This window comes from Cenococcum geophilum, assembly GCF_001692895.1.
Source record: "Cenococcum geophilum 1.58 unplaced genomic scaffold K441scaffold_107, whole genome shotgun sequence".
NCBI lineage: Eukaryota > Fungi > Ascomycota > Dothideomycetes > Gloniales > Gloniaceae > Cenococcum > Cenococcum geophilum.
The window spans coordinates 54,430-75,569 of NW_027137665.1; the positions used below are offsets into that span (position 1 = coordinate 54,430).

Below are 21,140 nucleotides of genomic sequence, written 5' to 3' on the forward strand. Positions count from 1 at the left end.
TCAAACTTAAAGTTCTCCTATTATAGATACTCCTGCGGCTCTAGTGTCTGGTATAATACTATAGAAGATATTTACCAAGCATCTATTATTAAAGGAGAATATAAAACTCTCCCTTAGCTTATTAAAGATATCTAACTTCGTAATAGAGTAAAGCGTAAATTAGTTATTAAGAACAGCGACGGTTTATATACCATTTACCTTACTATACTTAGTAAAGTATTAGTTAGGAAAGTAGTTCTCAATTTCTATATCTATAAGAAGCTATTTAGTTTTATTAACCTTATCCTTAAGATCTTCTATACCTTTATATTAAACTAAAAAGCTTTAGAAGTAGGCTATAGTAACCTTATAATTTTTTACACTTCTTATACTTTAGCGAAACTTATTATATACCTCCTTTCGCTTATTAAAAGAGTGCTTAGTTAACTAGTAATTTGGCTTCTTATAAACATAGCACTTCTTTTAGTAATTACTTTAAAATGAACTTCTATAAGGACCTCTACGGTTGCCTTATAGTTAATATTAATTATACCCTCCACCGTAGTCCCTACCACAACCACTATATATTTAATTAGTCTAGTTATAGTTATATTAGTTAGCCGGGTCGTCTAGGTTAATTAAAGTAGACTAAAGTTAGGTGTTAAATTGCTGTACTTTTTAAAAGCGTAGAGTGGTGCTAATAAAAGATCTTAGTTAAGTATATACTCCTTTATAAGTATTTATAGAATTAAAGAGAGTAAGGTTGTATTCTTTAACGCCTTAGTATATGCTAATAACTTAATTATATAGGCTAAAATCCTCTTAATATAATTTGGATAAACCACGCTAAATTATCTAAAGTTAATTAAAGAGCTTTTGAAGATAATTAAGCTAAGGGACACCTAGGTTTGTAGTAATAATCCTTAAAAGGTAGTCTCTCTCTATTCTAATATATATTACTATTTATTCTCTTCTGTTTTAAAGTAGTATCTTAACTTATATATTATGCGGTTAAAATTATATCCTTTTCCTGTTAAATAATTATAATAGAAGGTACTAGCTTAGCCCTTAAGTATAATAGAATAGGCGTTGTGGTATTAATTAGACTCTATTCCTATCTTCTAGTAATAGTTATAGAAGATACGTAGTTTTAAATTAAGAACATTATATAACTCCCTGCTAAACTTCTTCTCCTAATCTAAATAGAGCTTTATAAGCTCTATAAGCAATTTTAAACTACCTCTAATTTAAGATTAAGATAGAGGAAGTAGGGGTTGTATTATAGGCTGCAGTAGGGATATTAGTCTAGTTAGTAGAGTCTAAAGGTTATTAAATCGCGAAGCAATAGGATATTATGCCTGCTTTTATTAGGGTATAGTATCTAATATTAAGGTTACGGGTTAAATTAGATATAGAGGAGTTAAAGGTAGAAGTAGATTTGTCTCTAGAGGTGTATTACTTAGATTCTATTATAAGTTAAGCTTCCTTATAGTGCGTAGTTAGTGCTTAATCTCTTATTAAGTCTATTTATGCTCTTCTTTTATATTAATAACCTGCTCCTAAATATTGTCTCTAATAGTACCCCTATCTATAGGTATAAACACTTTATACTCCTATAAGAAGTTACGGAAGTCTTATATAATATCCTTCTTTATAGAAGTCTATATTCCCTTTATCTATCTAATAAAGTCCTCCCTTATATAGTACTATAGTATAGTATCGTTATATTTGCTATCTTTATAGTATACTATATAGTATAATAAAAATCCGTTTAAGTCTTGCTAATTAATATCTTTAAGGTTAGTTATGTTAGTGTTCTATATGTTAATATCTTTCTCGTACTTCTTTAGGTAGGTTAATGTTATAATAAAATCTGCGAAGGTACACAGAGGGTATTAAGGTAGTTGTTTGACACGTTTTTAATAAAAAGATTAAGGAAAATAAGGGTTGTTTAACATATAATTAGGTAGTAATTATAATCCTATAGTCTATAAAGGTACATAAAGGGTATTAAGGTGGTTATTTTTAACGCGTTTTGGACATTAACTTAGGACCCTAGGTTTAGTAACACTTCTAACCTAAAGTACCTAACTAAATCTTTGTAAATATAGTTGTTCTATATAATAGATGCAACTTAGTATCTCCTAGTACTTAGTAATACTTCTGTTACTAGTTTTCCGCAAGTTTAAGGTAGTATAGTATCGCCGGAATCCATTCCATATAAGCGATATAGCACCCCTATACGAGACTATCTCTTCTATTTAAAAACCTAGCTGCTCTATAGTTAACTATATATTCAACCACTGATTAGTATTAGTTATATAGGGTAACTCACCAATAACGACTACTCGAGTAGGTTATAGTGATATTAGTTAATAAAGCTTATTAATTAGAATAAGGAAGGGCGAGGAGCTTAAGACTTCTCGCCACGCTAGTGCCGCGGCGTCACATAACGACCGCTTGCCTTATTCCTAACATTAATAAAATAGTAGGTAAATAAATACCGTTAAGAGCCTAACTTTACCCCCGGTAATAGGGTCTAGGTTATAATAAAGAACTAAATAACTAAATAACCTAGCTATAAGCTAGACTACTAGATAGTAGGTATAACAGCTTATACAAATGCCTCTAAACTAAAGCTTATAGAATGCTATTTTATAAAGATACTAAGCTAAGAAGTAGAAGAAGGTCGAGGAAAGGATAGGTCTATATATACAAGCCAAGTCTCTAAGCGAGCCCCTAACTCGGCTGCATGTAAACGTCATAGGGGCAGTGCCCTAGCGCCGTTACAGTAGGGCTATATAAGGTAAAGCTCCTAGATTTAATTAGGGTGCACCCTATTTTCTTACTAGATAGGCTATAGCAAGCTATAAACAACCTATTACCTAGATAAAAGAACGAGCCTCCCCTACTAATTTAAGTAAACGGTAATAATAAATAGAAAGTTAACAAAATACTAGCCTATAAGATAGTACGGGGAATATTAAAATACTATATTTAATAGAAGGACTATAACCTAAACTTAACCTAGTACCCTATATAGAACTTTATAGGCTACCCCTAGAAGCTTAAATAGTTTTATAACTAATACCCTAATATACTTAGACCCCTAAAGTACCTAGATAAGTAGCTGGAATATTAGTATAATAAAGATAATAAGTTACCGGAGAAGTATAGGGATAAGAACGCCCTAAAGCCCTAATACAGCTATCTGCTATATTCTGCTATATTGTAACGTTTCCCGCCCTAACGTCGCTATAGAGCCAAAAAAATACAAAGTACTTGCGAACTTATTTATAAGCGCGGCGGGATCTAATATATATACTCTTATATATATTCTGCTATTTTCTGCTAGTACTATAAAATTTTAGATATTTAGGAACTTTAACTACCGGTTAAAGTTATCTAATTAGTTAAATCCGTGCTAAGACTTTTAGCGGCTACTCTTCCTAGCCTAGTACTTCTACTTAACCTATAATTACCTTTTATACTTAGTCCGGATACACTTATATCCCCTTTTTTTTCTCCTTATCTTATATTTTATAATCTTACATTTTATAAGCCTAGTGCTACCCTATTTCTAACTAAGCCTAAAGGTAGGCTTTTTTTCAAAGAGGGGGGTAATATAATGGCGCTATCGCACATTACCTACCAAATTCTGCTATATTCTGCTAACCTATAATTAGCTCGCCTAGAGCTAGCGCCTTAGCTATTACGGACGCTTTAAGTACGATGTTACGACTACTTGGAGAAGAGTCGGAAGAAGCTAGTTGGTTAATTTAGGCACGGTCTAGGATAGAGCCGGTAGAGCTATATGACGAGGAATGGTAACCGAGGTTATGTAGGGTAATCTATATAATCTGTGGGATCTATATAATCTGCGACAAAGCAGATAGAGTATATATATATTACGTATAAGAAGGATTTTATAGGAGTACAGTTGTGTATTTAAGGACCCTTAGTCCCTACCTAGATAGTTCCTTCCTTATAGTAATTCTTAGAATATAATTAGAGTTAATCTGTTGGGTAACTACTCTACTAGTTATTATTACGTTGTTAACTTTAACTTACTTTACCTATATACCTAGCCTAATAATAAGCCTATTGTAGTTCCTACTATAAGGTTCCGTTACACAATCACTACCTAGTTATGGTAATAAGTATAAAAAGTCAAACAATATGCCACTAAAGACAGCCACTAACGGCGGCAACTACTTTAAGATTAGGAAACAACACTAGTATGGCAGATACTAACTTACAGTAACCTATAACGGTCGGACAGTTATAAGAGGTAATTAACTAGTTAATAGCTAATAATATAGCGTTAGAGGAAAGAGTTAATAGGATTAGAGTAGTAAAGGTTAAGTTACTATTAATTAAAAGATTCTTAGGAGAAAGATTGAAGCTTAAGGGATTCCTTACGCAGTTATACTTTAAAGTTACGCAGAAAGGAGCTAAGCTACCAACACCTATGGATCGAATAGCCTATGCAGGACTATTCTTGTTAGGAAGAGCACTTAAATAGTTTAAGCCTTACCTTACGGAAATATAGGTAAACGGAATGACGACTACTAATTAGGAAGTGCGATTTATATTCTTAAGCTAGGAAGGGTTTATAGAGCGACTTACACAAATATTTAGAGACCTGGAGGTAGTAACCACGGCGGAAAAAAAACTCTAAGATATTATATAACGAACCTTAGCAATTAAGTATATAATATAGTTCCAGACGTTAGCAACGCAAGTAAAGTAGAATAATAAGGCGCTTATGGCACAGTATAAGCAAGGACTTAAGGCTAAAGTCTAGAACGTAATTATCCTAATAGAAGATGCGGACACTCTAAGGGATTTAATAGATTAAGTAATTAAGATTAATAATTAGATCTACCAAAGGGAACAGACTAAGAGAGGTTAGGATAGAGTTTTATAGTTATATAAGACGTAGAGTACGCAATGATTAAAGCTAAGTTAGAAACTATAGTATAGCGCAGAGCTAATAAACCTAAGTGGTACTAAAGAAGCCTATAAGAGATGAAGTAAGAAACTATAAAAACCTAGAGGTTAAGAATTTAGTAATTATAGGACTAAGGAGTAGAGGCTAAACCAGGGATCTTAATAGCAGAAGATGTTTAGGCGGACTCTATAGTAAAGTCAATGGTTTAAAGATAGAGCTTATATAAATTATAGGAAATAAGGTCATTTTATAAGGGATTGTAAAGATGGTTAGAGTTACTATGCAATAAAGGGAACTAGACTAATAGTAGAAGACACATATATATAGAAGGACGATAGTGTACTGCAAGGAACAAAAGAGTGTTTAATTAGAAGTTTTGCGTTCTGTTATAACAACGTATACTAAATTTATAAAGACGCTAAGTATGGCGTAAGCTATTAGCTATAGGAGCCAAAATTTATAGAATATAGAGGAACTAATAAATTAGTTTATAGATTGGATATTAAAGACAACGAGTTTAATAAAGGCGAAATATTCCATAACGATAAGGCGATAAAGGCAGCTTACTAGGAGTATATAGACCTTAGAGATGTTATAAAAGAGGTAGAGGATAATTCTACTACAGAATAGGGAATATTAGTAGGGATTAAGACCCCACTAGATACGATGTCTATTGCTTTATAAGACGTAAGAGAAGTAGGATAGCGAACTACTTTAGCACTTAATAAATGCAAGAAGCCAAAGGCTTAAGATTTTTAAGATGAGATAAGAAATAACCAAGATTCTTAAGATAAGATAAGGTAAGCTTAAGGACCCATAATAGACGAAAACCGATAGAGCAGAGTAATAGCTTAGTTTAAAGATATATAAATAAGCTTGGGATAAAGTTTCCTATAGGCATAAGACTTTCAAGACAAGATAAGTGAGATTTAAGACTCTTAAAACGAGATAAAAATACTAAGTAAGCCTAGTTAAACTAAGGCAGGAGCAAAGCTTAAGTTAGGAGTAAGCTTAGGATTAAAGAATCTAAGGGACTAAGAATTCGGAGAATAAATAAGGACACCTATAAGGAAGAAGTAAGGAGCCTTCTTATAGATTAGAGAATCTGCAATATAAATAGCAACTAGACTAGGAGATAAGTATATAGACCTAGAAGACTTACTAGGGGAATATAGCGTTTAGCCTAAAGATTAAAAAGTTAATACTGAGGTTAAGAAGTAGGAAGACTTTAAGGATCTACTTATAAGATATAAAAAGAAAGAAACTATAGAGGACTTTAGAGCAAGAATTACCTTATAGTAAGAATAGAAACTAGATAAGAGATCTAGAACATTAGGACGTATAAGGGACAGAGCGCTAGTACGAAAAATTACTAATAGGCCGAGAATAGGTATACTAAGAGCTAAGTGGCTTACCGAACTAGAATAAGAAGAGGATCTAGGGATTCTAATTAGGTTTGAAGAACAATATATAAAGGGCTGTCACGACGTAGTAATAAGAAGATACTTCCTTACGAACGAACCATATATACTCCAGTAGCTGTACCAAAAGTGGTATAGGCAAAGGCACAACGATAAGTGGGAAGATTTCTATATATAGTTAGATGAGAAAGTTATTTAAAACTACCTAATTACGGAAAAGTTAATAAGTTATATTAAGGGAGCCTTAATTATAATATTAAAAAATCTAAAGGAGTGTTTAAAGGACTGGAGAAGTAAGAGATGTATCTTAGTACCTGTAAATAAAGTCGTAACGTTTAGATTAATATAATAGAGGTTTAAACTTAAAGATAAAGACGAGCTAAGAGTTAACCTAAGATACTAAGCGCATTATACATTATTATAGATTGTATGTGTAGATAATATATATAAAATATATAGGAACCTAAAGGAAAAGAATTGGAAATACCCTATAAGAATATATTGGCTAGTAGAAGAACAGAAGTATTGGAACGTTAAGTATATATATAGCTAGCATCTAGTAGAAGTTTAGGAGTTAGGCAACTTAATACTTTAGCTAAAAAGATTCCTTACAGAAGAATGCCTAGATGGATAACAGTGGTGGGAATGCCTAGAGAATACGTGTCTATAGTATATTAAAGACAAAAAGCGAACTAAGTATTGGCCTAAGTTAGACTAAGTACAAATAGGATTAAGTAGCTAATAGTTAGGAAAAGTAGAGGCCTATAGGACCAGAGGGAGCCAGTAGTAGAGCCTTAGACCCTTAAAGGAATTTAAGGACGATACTTAAATTTATAAGTTAAATGGCAAGATTAGCAGTTTAAAGCACTAATAGATAGTGGAGCAATAAGGAACTATATCTTACTAGCAGTAGTTAAGAGAATAGGATTACCTTATAGATAAAAGGAGGAACCTTACCTATTAGTGACAATTTTAGGAGATCTGATAGCCTATAGAGGAGGCATTATTAATCTTAAAACAGGACCTATTTAGTTAACTATTAAAGAGAGATAGATTGAGATGTCTTTTAATATATTACTATTAGGGAATAATAAGGTAGTATTAGGAATGCCTTAGTTATAGGAATATAATCTAAGGATTAATTGGGTTATAGGTTAAGTCAATATTAGGGATACTTAACGCCGTAAGATGCGATAATAAGCTAAGTTGGTATAGTACTAAGTAGGAGTAACCTATAAAGAAATAGAAAAAGGACTAAGTTATGTACTAAAGAGATACCGTAAGTACGGTAAGAAACTATAGTTACTAGAAAGTAAAAAGCTATTAGAGTATATAGTATAGGACTATAAGATAGAGTTAGAACTAGGAATAAGTCTAAAGTTCTTTTTAATCTATAAGCTTACCGAAGAAGAAAGTAGAGCATTAAAAGAGTTTATCTAAGAAAATTTGCGAAAAGGATATATTAGACTATCGTAGTTATTAGCAGGATATCTAGTACTATTTATATTAAAGAAGAACGGCAAACTAAGGCTATGTATTAACTATAGACAGTTAAACAGTATTACTAAAAAAGATAGGTATTCTTTACCCTTAATTAGCGAAATCTAAGATAGGATAGGTAACGCGCAAATCTTTACGAAGATAGATCTGAGATGGGCGTACTATTAGATTAGAATTAAGGAAGGCGACGAATAGAAAGCAGCTTTTAGATTAAAGGAAGGACTATATAAACTATTAGTTATGCAATTCGGGCTTATAAATATACTAGCAACGTTCTAGAAGCGTATTAACAATATATTAGGAGAATACTTAGATAAATTTGTTATGGTATACCTTAATAATATTATTATCTACTTAATAACTAAGGAAGAATACGGAGGACACGTTAAATAGGTTTTAAGGAGACTATAAGAGGAATAGATGCTAGTAGCAATTAAAAAATGCGAGTTCTTTACTAGAAAGACCGATTTTGTTAGATTTATTATTAAACTAGGCCAACTTAGTATAGATTTAAAGAAAATTGAGGCTATAGTGAATTGGTAAGAACTAGAGAACGTTATATAGTTAAGATTGTTTCTAGGGTTTTGTAATTACTATAGAAGGTTTATAGCGTAATAGTTAAAGAATACTAAGCCATTTATGCGGTTAATAAAGAAAGAAGAACTATAGGCATGGGGAGAGGAGTAAAAGGAACTCTTTAAGAAAGTTAAAGAGTTGTTTACCTAAGAGCTAGTTCTTAAGATCTATTAACTAGGACTAGAGACGGTTGTAAAAATAGATGTATTAGATTATATACTAGGGGTATACTTTATATAAAGGTATTAAGATAGATGGCACCTAGTGGTATATTACAGTTAAAAGATAACACTATTAGAGTTAAACTATAACATTTATAATAAGGAGTTACTAGGTATAGTTATAGCACTAAGGGAATAGAGAGTATTCTTATAAGGTATAGAGAAACTATTTATAGTTAAGACGGATTATAAGAACTTAATAGGATTCCTAATAACAAAGGAACTTAACTAAAGATAGGTTAGATGGGTAGAGATGCTTATAGAATACTATTTTGAGATTTAATATACTAAGGGTATAGATAATACGCGAGCAGATGCTTTAAGTTAAAAGGCTAAACTACAGAATAATAAGAAGCCATTAGGGGCTTTACTGCAAAAAGATATAGACGGGTTAATTAGGTACAATTATCTAAAAATTGTAGTAACTTAGGAAAATAACGAACTAGAAAGAGTCTATGAGATACTAGAGAACTTTTAGGTATAGTAAATTCTAGAAGTATAGCTAGAAGATCTATAAACGGATATATACAAAAATTAAGAAGTAAAGTATATTCTAAAAAGTATAGCAGAGTATTTTGTGGTAGATTTCTATAAGGGAATGACTTAAGGACATAATAGAGCCAGAGGCTTAGTATTAAGACTCTAAAAGGAGTATATTATTAATGGAATCTAAAGCTTAGTATAAAAAGTTATAAAGGAATATCTAGATAGCTAAAGGAATAAACTAACGAGGTATAAGCTATATAAAGGGCTATAACCTATTAAAACACTAGAGAGACTATAGGAGGTTATATTATAGGACTTTATTATTAAGTTACTAAAGTTAAGAGACCCTATTACCGGATAGGATTATAACGCAATCTTAGTAATAGTAGATAAGCTTATAAAGTGGGGATACTTTATAGCATATATAGAAGAAATATTAGTAGAAGATATCGCTAGAATCTATGTTAAAGAAGTGTTTGTAAGATATAGAGTATTAAGTAAGATTATATTGGATAGAGATTTAAGATTTATAGTAGTATTCTAGGAGGTATTCTTAGTGGAGTAAGGAGTTAGAGTAGTAACTTCTATTATATATTATCTATAGACAGATAGTTAAATAGAAAGATTAAATTAAACACTAGAGCAGTATTTAAGACACTATATTAATTACGCGTAGAATAATTGGGTATTACTATTACTAGTTATATAGTTTATATATAATATAACACCTTAAGAAGGAATAGGTATATTACTATTTAAGGCAAATTATAGATATAAGCTAAGAATATTATTATTACTACGGTAAGTAAAGAAAACAAGTAGCATAGCTAAAGAAAAAATAAAGATGTTAATAAATCTTTATATAGACCTTATAGAATTAGTAAAGAAAGTATAAGAGAGAATAAAAAGGTATTATAATGCTAAGAGATCTAAGGGACTAGATCTTAAGGAGGGAGATAAAGTATGGCTACTATATAAAAATTTTAAGAGTTAACAACTAAGTAAGAAGTTAGACTACGTTAGATTAGGACCTTTTAAAATTATATAAAGGGTTTTACCGGTTACGTTTAAGTTAAACTTACTAGCTAAAATAAAGATCTACCCTATATAGTATATTATAATGCTAGAGCTAGTATATAGGAATATTAAGCTACCGGTTTATAAAGTAGACACATATAGAGGATAAGAAGAAGATAAATAGTAAGTTTTAAAGATCGTTAATTATAAGGACATTAATAAAGAAATATGGTATAAAGTAAAGTGGATAAGCTACACTAAGACTACCTAGGAGCTACTAGAAAATTTAAAGAATGCTATAAGAAAGGTATAGGAGTATTAGAAGAAATTAGGTTAGGTAGTATTAATAAAAAAGGATCGCTAAAGAATAAGTTACCTAAGGGGGACCTAAGAAGAGCAGTTGCTAAACTACTTAGATCTGTTTCCTTCTCTATTGGAAGAGAATCCGTTCTTTTATTACTAAGTTTTAGTAAACCCTATTTTATAAGTTTCTACTCCTTAAAACGAACCTTTTTATGCACCTTCTTAAGACGGATTAGTTGAGCGGACGCCGTAAGATGAGACTTAAGGGCCCGTTACTAAGTATCGGCAGCCTCCTGTTTAGCGTCCTAAGAACGGCGCAGTTCCGCCAGAGTAATAGATAGTTTATTATCTAGCCGTGTAGCAGCAGATTAAATATAAAACCTTAAGACAAATTAATTAGGGAACTAGACGACTATTAAGAGTAATAGGTTATATATATTTAGTATTAAAGATAGAGCGAATGTTACAGGACAAACGAATATTTGCTTTAGTGCACTCTAAGTAAGAGGACAGTTATTGCGAAGATGGGTTTACTAATATAATATAAACTAACCCCTTTTTTAAACAACGAGAACATAGAGACGGTATAATCTTACTAAGAGATAATATCGCAGCGATGGTGCGAATACGACGAGCAGTTAAGGAAGAAGAAATTGCTTTAGGTATAATAAGTAATAATATTAACTAAATTAACTAGATAGATATTATACCTCTAGTAAACAACCTAGAGATATTTAGGATCTTTAAGGATAAAGATAAAGAGGAGGGAGATGGTGTTATGAATACTTTAAGTATAATATTATAACTACTTAGAGAAGAGTTAGAAGAAGCTAGTTAGTTAATTTAGGTACGGTCTAGGATAGAGCTGGTAGAGCTATGTAACGAGAAATAGTAACTAAAGTTATATGGGGTGATCTGTATAATCTATGGGATCTATATAATCTGCGATAAAGTAGATAGAGTATACGTATATTATATATAAGAAGGATTTTATAGGAGTACGGTTGTGTATTTAAGGACCCTTAGTCCCTACCTAGATAGTTCCTTCCTTATAGTAATTCTTAGAATATAATTAGAGTTAATCTATTAGGCAACCACTCTACCAGTTATTATTACGTTGTTAACTTTAACTTACTTTACCTATACACCTAGCTTAATAATAAGCCCATCATAGTTCCTGCTATAAGGTTCCGTTATATTAGCGGCTTACTTTATATATTTATTATATTAGTTCTAGCGACCCCCTTTCCCTTCTCCTTAGCTTAGTATCTTCGTAATATAGCATTCTATAAGCTTTGGTTTCAAGGCATTTATACAAGCTATAACACCTATATTATTACTAAAACCCTACTATCTATAATTTAACTATCCTATGCGTTATCAAGAAAGGTCTAGTAGTAAGCGAACTAACTAGAACGTCTAGATTTAATATAGTCTTAGCAAAATAAGCTATAGATTTAATCAATTAATTATAATACTAAATCGCGATAATAAAGCTTAAAATTAATATATATTTAACTCTACAATCCGTTAATTTAATTAAGGTGTTCCTACTAGTAAAGCCTATATAGGCAGAGCGGTATCTTATATAGAGGTGTAAGAGTATATATATTAGGTCCCGCCGCGCTTACGACAAGTTCGCAAGCACTCTCAGTCTTTTTGGCCGTATGGCGATGTAGAGGCGGGCCACGTTATAATTGTGCTTGCGAACTTACCGGGGCCAGGTGTTATGGGTTCGATCCCTAGCGGTTACTTCGCTCTGGTACAGTCTAACACGCATCCGTGCGATGAGGCGGGTCGGCTGAGTCCGATCGCTTATGTTACTGGGGACTAACTAATATAGTGATACTCTTAGCGTTTGATCCCTGTGGCCCGGAATGGGCGCATAGAGGAATCCCTGCGAGCGCTCGGGGACGAGCGCGCAGAGGAGAGGGCAATTGTAAGAGTATATATATTAGGTCCCGCCGCGCTTGCGACAAGTTCGCAAGCACTCTCAGTCTTTTTGGCCGTATGGCGACGTGGAGGCGGGCCACGTTACAAGAGGGCAGCCGAATTTAGTCCTTAGAGAACGACGTCGCCTTACTCACTCCTTACTATCGCGAGCTTTCTATATAGTGTTTACTAAAAGCTCTATAAGTAGCTTCCTTTTTACTATCCTTTTAATCATTCCTTTCCTGCCTATAGCTACGTAAGCCGCGTAGCTTTACTCCTTTAGAAGAAGCTAAATAGGTCTCTATCTATAATCCTCCGCTGGCGCCTAGTATATATCCTTATCCTCTATTATAGCAGTAGGCCTTAATAGCTTAGTAAAGCGTTTACCGTAGTTAAATAAGGCGTTAATAAGGTTCTCGCGGAAGGCTTTATAGGCGCTACGGGTAGGCCAATAGCCAGAAACTAATTTAGTAGAGAGTTTATAACAATTAGCAACGGTTATATTAAGTAGGAAGTAGCCCGCGAAGCCCTACTGCACGCGTCCACGTCGCCGCGGGTGGAAACATCATCGGGAAATCGTTCCTTTTGATGGCCAAGTGCAGAGGCGATGGTAGAGAGCCGTCGCAGCGCGTGCAGCGCGCTGTCGTTGCGACTCTGTGGTGTTGAGCCTGCGACGCGTACGAAGCATCGCCCTCAACAACACCAGGAGTCCTACTGCCCCTGCTTAGGGCTCCCGTTCTACCATCTAGGGGGGCAATCAATCAAGGGAAACTGGGATACGAAAACCACCCGACGTACGACTACCTAGCTCGTAGCTAGGGCCGAAACTGGCCTTATCAAGCCAGCGGATGCGGACGCGTCCTAGGCGTACGACAGGACACCCTTGGGCTTGCACTAGCTCTGAGATCGCAAAGAACGCGGCGAGGGCGTAGGGAACCTCTTTTTATAAGAACTTGTTAAGGTTAACGCGTCGCAGACTCCTTGTACGAAACTTGTTAAGGCCCCCAAGGCCACCGCGAAGAACTTGTTAAGGCCCTGCCTAGAGAACTCGTTAAGGCCCCTCCAAGGGCCTATCTGGTATCCGGTACACCCAGGTGACTCAGAAGAGGGTCTTAATAGGCGTGGTGCGCGCGACCTGGTCGACAGCGACAGCGACGCGACGGCGACGCGACGGCAACCAGACGGCTCAACGAGGTGGAAACACGGGTAAAGCTCTAGGCAGCGGAAACACAGGCCAGCTTCGACGGCCCCATGGCGTTAAAAGGTGACTCACAGGAGGGTCTTAATAGGCGTGGTGCACGCGACCTGATGCATATACATATGGGGGAGGCTATAGGGGAAACACAGGCCAGTCGGACGAGGACTCGATAGTTAGAGACACAGGCCAGCTTATAAAAAGGGGGGACACAAGCTTGGTTAGTAGGAGAGGGGGGAGCAGGTCGCCCGGCACGGGACCTGGTCTATGGCCCCCTCCTGCAAGACACGGTCGGCCTATCATGAGGAGACTCCTATAGGCAACGCGAAACGACTACCTAGAGTAGTCGCGGGGCGTAGTGCGTAGTAGCCACTGCTAGCTCTAGGGACCTTACCCCTTAGCTAGGCTCTGACCCCTAGTGCACCTGGTAGGCAGGTAGGATCACGTCCTGGCCGGAGAGACTACTACGTGGCTCGAGAGAACGGATGCGCGTGTCGGTGTACCAATAGATAGGACTGCTCGCTAGGGCAGTACGGCTGCTCGCCAGGGCAGTACGGCTGCTCACTAGGGCAGTACGCTAGTGAGGTACGCTTAAGGAGCAAACAGAAGTTACTCAGGCGGGGGAGGCTTTTGGCTGGGCCTTAACCGTAGAAGGTACCTAAGGCTTCCACATTGTAGGATGCAGCTACGACGCCCTTATAGGATTACGTCAGTAGGCGCGTAAGACGGGAGTTGCAACCCCTGCAAATGGCAGCTTATGCCCGTGCCGGCGGAAACGATAACAAGAGGCGTGAAACTAGAGGCTATGGAAGGCTCCCAAGCCGTGCGAAAGCGTACCAACTCTAGGAGGAGACTCTTATATAGACTGCTGGGGGGCAGACTAGTACTTAGGCTAATAACCTATTATAAGATACCCGAGAGAACTGGTGAAACTCCCCGTGCTATTAGTGGTGGCAGCTAACTGCTTGTGGAAAGCCCCGGGCCCTTGGGCTTAGTAAGGGAGAGCTACTTGAAAACTGAGGTAGAGGCCTGAATAAGCAGGCATGTTGAACTCTACTATATAACTACCTGCCTTACTAAACTGCCTAGGAAAGACTCTAGAGAAGATCTTTGCTACTAGATTAGGATATCTAGCTAGTACTACTAGCTTACTTTAAGACTCGCAACTAGGAGGAAGAAGATAGCGGTCCGTAATAGACGCAGTCCTACTACTCCTAAATAATATCCAGTCTAAAAATAATAGGAAAAAAGCTAGATAAAGAATAGCTACTACGCTATTTCTAGACGTAAAAGGGGCCTTCGACTATGTCTCCGCAAACCAGCTTCTATTTATCTATAAGGAACTAGGGCTACCTATAGCGTTTACGTAATGGGTAGCTACCTTCCTTAGCAATAGAAAGCTACAGCTCTGCTTTAATGGATAAATATAAGAAAAAGTAGAAATAGAAATAGGGATACTATAGGGTTCGCCTATATCCCCTATTTTATTTCTACTATATATACGCAATATCTGCAGCCTATAGACAGAAGGAGCCTATTCCCTTAGCTATATAGACGATTTTGCAATTATGGTTACTTCGAACTTAGCTAAATCTAATTATAAAAAGCTAGAGGGAATAGCGCTAGAGCTAATGTCTAGAGCTAAAGAAGCTGCTATTAGTTTTAATATTAGCAAAACAGAGCTTATACACTTCTATAGTAAGCGTACTACTATAAAAGAAGGGCTAAAGCTAGGAGACATAGAAATATCCCCTAAACCCCTAGTTAGGTAGCTAGGGGTATTTCTAGACTCTAAGCTTACTTTTAAATAACACGTAGAAATAAAAATCTCTAAAGTAAAAACAGCCTTCTATTTAATTAGAAGACTAGGCAATATATAAAGAGGTCTATCTCTACAAGCTTTACGACAGCTCTATATAGCTTGCGTTACTACTATAGCAGACTATAGAATATAATGCTGGTGGAAAAGCAAATCTAAAGACTACCTACTAGCTAGGTACTAATCTCTACAAAATGAGGCCCTAAAACTAGTTTTAGAAGCGTTTAGAGGATCTCCTACGCAAGCTATGGAAATTAAGGCCTCTATCCCTCCTCCTAGAATTAGATTTAAAAAGCTTTGCAATAGCTATATATTAAGAATCCTAAAATTTAAAGAAAACCACGTAATTAAGAAGGCCTATATAAAAGAGATTAATAAGGATAGGGAGGAACTAGTAACTAGTTCTAGTTCTAGTCCTAGCCCTAGAAACTCTACTATAAGACACTATTTGTATCAACTTAATAATATAAGTGAGTTATATCCCGGGGCACGAAATACGTATAGTATCGTATGCTCTTTGGGATAGTGGTAACTGTTGATTCTATTAAGGTAGACTACGTGGTCTATATACTAACGCGCCTCCCCCTAATTAGTCAGCACCTAAGTGGTTAGTGCACCAAACGCGTAACCACGCGTTTGGTGTACCACGTGCTGTAATTATATACTGGCGGTACTTGGAAATGACTTAATTGTATCTAACCTCCGTAATTGCTTTAATAAAGCCGTAAAACACAAAAGAAATACATAGGAAATCCCTTCCGAGGTGCCTTCTGGGCTGCCTTCCAAACGGTGCTCTAAGCTGGTTGTAAGTCCTACTTACGGTCCGTAAAGTAGACCATACGGCCTTCTAACGGGCCGTAAATGAACCGTAAGTGCTCCGTTAGTCTCGTTCCACCCATTCTATAACCCTTAGGTTAAGCTTGTTTATGTCAATTAGGGTTTTAAGAGCTTGGTACGGCTTTGCCTTAGTTATAGCGTCTGCTAGGTTGTCTTTGGTGCTAATTTATTTAACCTCCGTAATTTTACGTTGTTCATAGGCCTGACGTAAGCACATTAGGTCGACTATAAGCCTCTTCTCCTGTGTCCTAGGCAGTCGTAGAGGGACTTTAAATCGGTGTATAAAACTAGGGGTAGCTACTCTAATTGTAGGATCTTCTGGATTGTTGATTTGATTATGGCTGCTATATTAAAGCCATAGGCTAGTGCATATAGTTTAGAAGCTAGTACGCTGCGGGTTACTTGTTTACATTTAATTGAAGACTAATATAGTATATTTGCGTCCTAATTACGGTCCGTAAGTATAATTACGAAGCCGATTTGCGATAATAGGTCCTTATTATTGGTAAAGGAGGCGTCTGTAAATACTATTATGCTAAGGGAATTTAGGTCCAGTGGTATAAAAGTAAGTCCTCTTATTGCATTGTTAATTTGCCACTAAATACGCTTATTTAGCTGCTTAATATCTTCCTCTTACAGATCTATTACCTAGGCCGTAAAGGATAAGTTATAGGTAGATTTGGGTTAATAGACTATGGCAATATAGGCGCCTCTTGCACGCTGTGCGACGTATTAGTCCTTTATATTTACGGTCTTATAGGTCTCTTTACAGGAACTGGTAAGGTCCGTAGGCTTTACTGTAATAAGCCTTAGGTTTTAAGTTTGGCGTTCCTAAGTTAGCTAAATTAGGTTGCCCTTTTATATAATTAAGCCTCTATTAAACTTAACTAGGGTCTACTTAGTTAACTGCTCTTGCGGCTTTGCTAGGAACTTAGCCTTTTATAATTTATTCTCTTTAGCGTCCGTAAAAGTCCGGTCCGCTATAAAGAGGGTATTATCTGTTTAGAGTCTAATAATATTAAGGCTGTTTGATAGTATATATAGAAGGTAGGGGTTATAGGTTAACTATTCCGTTTTAAGTTTACGGACGTAATACTAGTGGTATATCTTAAACCAGTAGTTTCTAGCTTCTGGTACTCCGTAAAGGGGTTTTATAACCTATAAAATTGTTCCTAGTTATAAGTTAAGCTTAAGGGGTAGTTGTATAAAGATATCCCTATTTAGGTAGGTATTAGATTGTATATAGGCTTATAAGATATCCCATAAGTAGAGGGCTACGGGCTTGGTTTGCTGTAGTCTAGGCGTAAGTATAAGTATAATCCATTAACTAACTCGTTAAATTGTAGGCGATTACATAAGGACTAAGCCCTTTCCCTAGTCGTTATAGGCTTNTATAACAAGCCTTAATTTCTTAAAGGCTTTATTAGTACTAGGGTGCTTAATCTTGTTAATAAAGCGTAAGTTAAATATACGGACGCCTTGCGGAACGTCTTTCTCCGTTATAACCGCAAAGACGCCCTTCTTAAGTAGTCCGTTGATCTCTTTGCGTCATAAGTCCGTAAAAGGGTTTTTCTGTACCAGAACTAATATATCCGCAGGCGGAGATTACTTTGCGGATGTGCCTACGGAGGTTAGGTAGTTCTTCATTACGGGGTTCTCCGTTATAGGGTGCTTTCGGGGGCGTCCTCGGCCACGCTTTACAGTAGGTTTAGTAGGTTTACGGGGGACTTCTAGAGTAGGTAGGGGTGTTTTTAGTTCGTTTGGTTCGGCGGGTGCTTCTAGTTTATCTGGTTCAACGGTATAGGTATTTTTAGACCAAAAATAGGGTTTTACGGACGTGCTTCTAAAGTTAGTTAGTCCGCTAGGGAGTTATATATAATACGTTTCGTCTTCTATAGCTAGTAAACGGTAAGGTCTAGTCTAATTGCCGCTCTTACGCCATATAAGGACTTTAGAATTAAGCGGGAGGTTATAAACTAAAGTCGTGTTAGGTCCGTTGCGGTGATATAAAGCGCTGTTGACGGCTTATTTGGCCCGTAATTTGACTATTTCAGCCATTGCCTTCCATATTGTAGCTGCTTATTCCGTAATAGACGGGGTAGCAGGGCCTAGGTTGCTTATCCTTGGGTAGGCTCCGTAAACTAAAAGGGTGGGTACTAGTCCGTTAGGGCTAGCGGTGTCGTTAATAGCTTTTATAGCTATCTATAAAGCTAGTTCCTTTTAGATGTCCTTATACTTGTCTATAATAATCTAGTAAGCTTTCCGTAGGGCTAGATAAGCTCGCTTAATAAGCCCAATAGACTAGTGCGCCTTAACTAGAACAGCTTTTGTTAAAATAGCTATGGCCGTAGTATACTGCTGGAATTCCTTACTAATGAAGTTCTTACTAACGTCGTGGGTAATATACTTAGGAGGTCTAAGGTATATATTAATCTAGTAGGTTTATAAAATATCCTAAGTATATTTTACGGATATATTTTGCAACTAATAGGCGGCTTAATAGTGGGTTGCCTTGTTAATTATATGTAATACTAAACTGCCGTTAATGTATATAATGTCTACGTATACTAAGTGGTTAAAGTTAAGGTCCTTATAAAGGGTAAACTTAAATCTGCCTAGGGAACGTCCGTATTTCTGGCAAAAAGAGCAGTATTTGGTTAGGTGGTTAATTGCTTTCCTATTAACGTCGTTATGTCTAGAGCGTTTAAGGACTCTATATAGCTTTTCGGCTAATAGGTGGCTAAAACGGCGGTATAGTTGGTGGATTTTAGTACTAGTAAGGTAGCACGGGTTGTGGTTAAAAGATTCCTGAATATAGGTCCGTAAAGTCTCTCCCTATATAAGGAACGGGTGTCTAAATCGTTATATAATTGGTAGGGTGATATACTTACTTCCTAGGGCAGTTGCGGGGCCAATTAAGGTGTCTATAATGTTGTTATAGTAGACCTATAACCTATCTATGTCCGCAAGGTAGAGTAGGAAAGGGGTATCCGCTTTTACTATGTGGAAGTTAACTAGGCTAATTAGAGTCTTAACTTTAACTAATCTAATTAATGCGGTTAAGCTAATGCCGAATTGGACGTTTACGGCCCCAGTTTGCATAGTATTAATGTCCATATTGTTATTTACGGTGGTTTTATATGTAAGGTACTGTCTATAACCTGCAGTAGACTTCTTAGAGGCACCTATATCGATTATAACGCTATAGAATTCTTTGGGGGTATAGCGTTCTATAGTAATATATGCAAATGGGTCCTGTTCACGGTCCGTAACGTCTGTAATAGGTCTAACAGGTGTGTTTACGGGCTGGTTTTTGGGTGTAATTAAGTGTATAAAGGAGCGGTCGGCTAATACGGTCGTAATATTAAAGGCTTAGCCGTTTGTAAAAGGTCCGAAAGTGGTTAGGAACGTCTTTAAGGTTTCCTGTTCCTAAGTATCTAAGTTAAAGTCAATTATAAGGGCTTCCATTGACTTGTTAAGGGACTCCTCCGCTTCCTCTCCTTTATAGTCTAAGATAAACTAGTTAATCCGATTGTCAAATCTCTTTTTAGACTTATTACGTTCTTCCTAGGTGTGCCTTATAGACTAATATCCTTCCTTGCTATATACAAAGCACCTCTAATTAGTTTATCTGCGGGGGTATGCTTTTATACGGGAGTTGGTGCGGGGGTTACAGGTAGGACCTGGTCGATGCGGGTGCTGCTAGCGGTAGCGGCGGTCCGTAAAGTAGGCATCTGAGTCGGTTTGCGGATTTTGTAGGTCTGTAACGAAGGCTTAAGTACTGCCTGGCGGGTTTAAGGCTTTGTACGTTATAATGGAGGACCATAAATCGTTAATAAGGCTAGCTATGGTGTCTGCGGGCTTGTAATAGGCGTATTTGCAAGGTTCTATTTCCTAGCAAGCCGTAATAAGTTTATTGTGCAGGAAGTCGTCCGTTTAAAGCTTAATATTAAGACCGTGCTATAGGTGGCGGAGGTCTTTAATAAGGATTTGCAGGCACTCTATAGTCGATTTTTTAGTGTTCTTGTCCATTACGGTCCGTAACTTGGTCGCATTCCATTAGATAAGAATATTACGCTTATATTCTGGTCCTTTAAAGTAGTTACGTGTGGCTTTATATAGCTTATTAAAGGGAATACTAAGGGGGTTATTCTTAAGGTTGGTGTAGTAGTGGTTAAGTGCTAGGCCGCGCAGTATAGTAAAGTAGGCTTGGCTAAACTCTTATTTAGGAATATTAGCCTTCTAACAGAGGTCCATAAAGATAGTCAGTTTAAAGTTAAAGTTATCATTTTTACTACTATATTTGGATTCGTCGGTATAGAGCTTAGCTAGGTTAGCTAGCTCCTTACCGTAGGTTTTTACTTAGGTAGTTTTCGGATCTATAACTTAGGTAGGTTACAGATCTGTGGCTTAGGCGACAGGAGGGTTTTGATCTATATTTTGGTTTACGGGGGTATTATAGTCCGTAACTTAAGTACTAGGTATGCTTTAGCCCGTAAAATTAATTCTAAAATTGCTTAGGTTTATAGGACGAATTTAGTTAAGTAGGTTAGGTATAAGGCTAGTAATGCTATTAAGTTTAGGAGAAGTAAAGAGTTTATTAATGACTTTAACCTGGTTTAGGATTTCCTCTTTAGTCTATTCCGTTTGGTCCTCCTTCTATATTGTGTTATATAAGGACTATATAATAGTAACTCGTTTATCCTTTTTAACCTATATACCTTAGTGACGTAAAAGGGTTCGTAGGTTACGGATAGTAGTAGGGTTATAAGCTTTAAGAATATCTTCCGTAAAGTCCGTAAAGTCTTCCTTATATTGCTCCCACAGGTCGTTATTTATAAGCTTAAAATATCCGTATTTAAGGATTTTGTACTTAATATAGTTATCGACGTTAGTTATA

The 21,140-nt window shown here is 36.2% G+C and overlaps 1 protein-coding gene across 1 annotated transcript; it reads left to right on the forward strand.

Moving 5' to 3' along the window:
- The first annotated feature begins 12,107 nt into the window (after positions 1–12,107).
- K441DRAFT_22748 (uncharacterized protein) lies at positions 12,108–12,634 on the forward strand. The gene is made up of 2 exons (XM_067640626.1): positions 12,108–12,219; positions 12,313–12,634. The coding sequence occupies exons 1-2, from the start codon at positions 12,187–12,189 to the stop codon at positions 12,520–12,522; spliced, it is 243 nt and encodes an 80-aa protein (XP_067496357.1). The 5' UTR covers positions 12,108–12,186; the 3' UTR covers positions 12,523–12,634.
- The last annotated feature ends 8,506 nt before the right edge of the window (positions 12,635–21,140 follow it).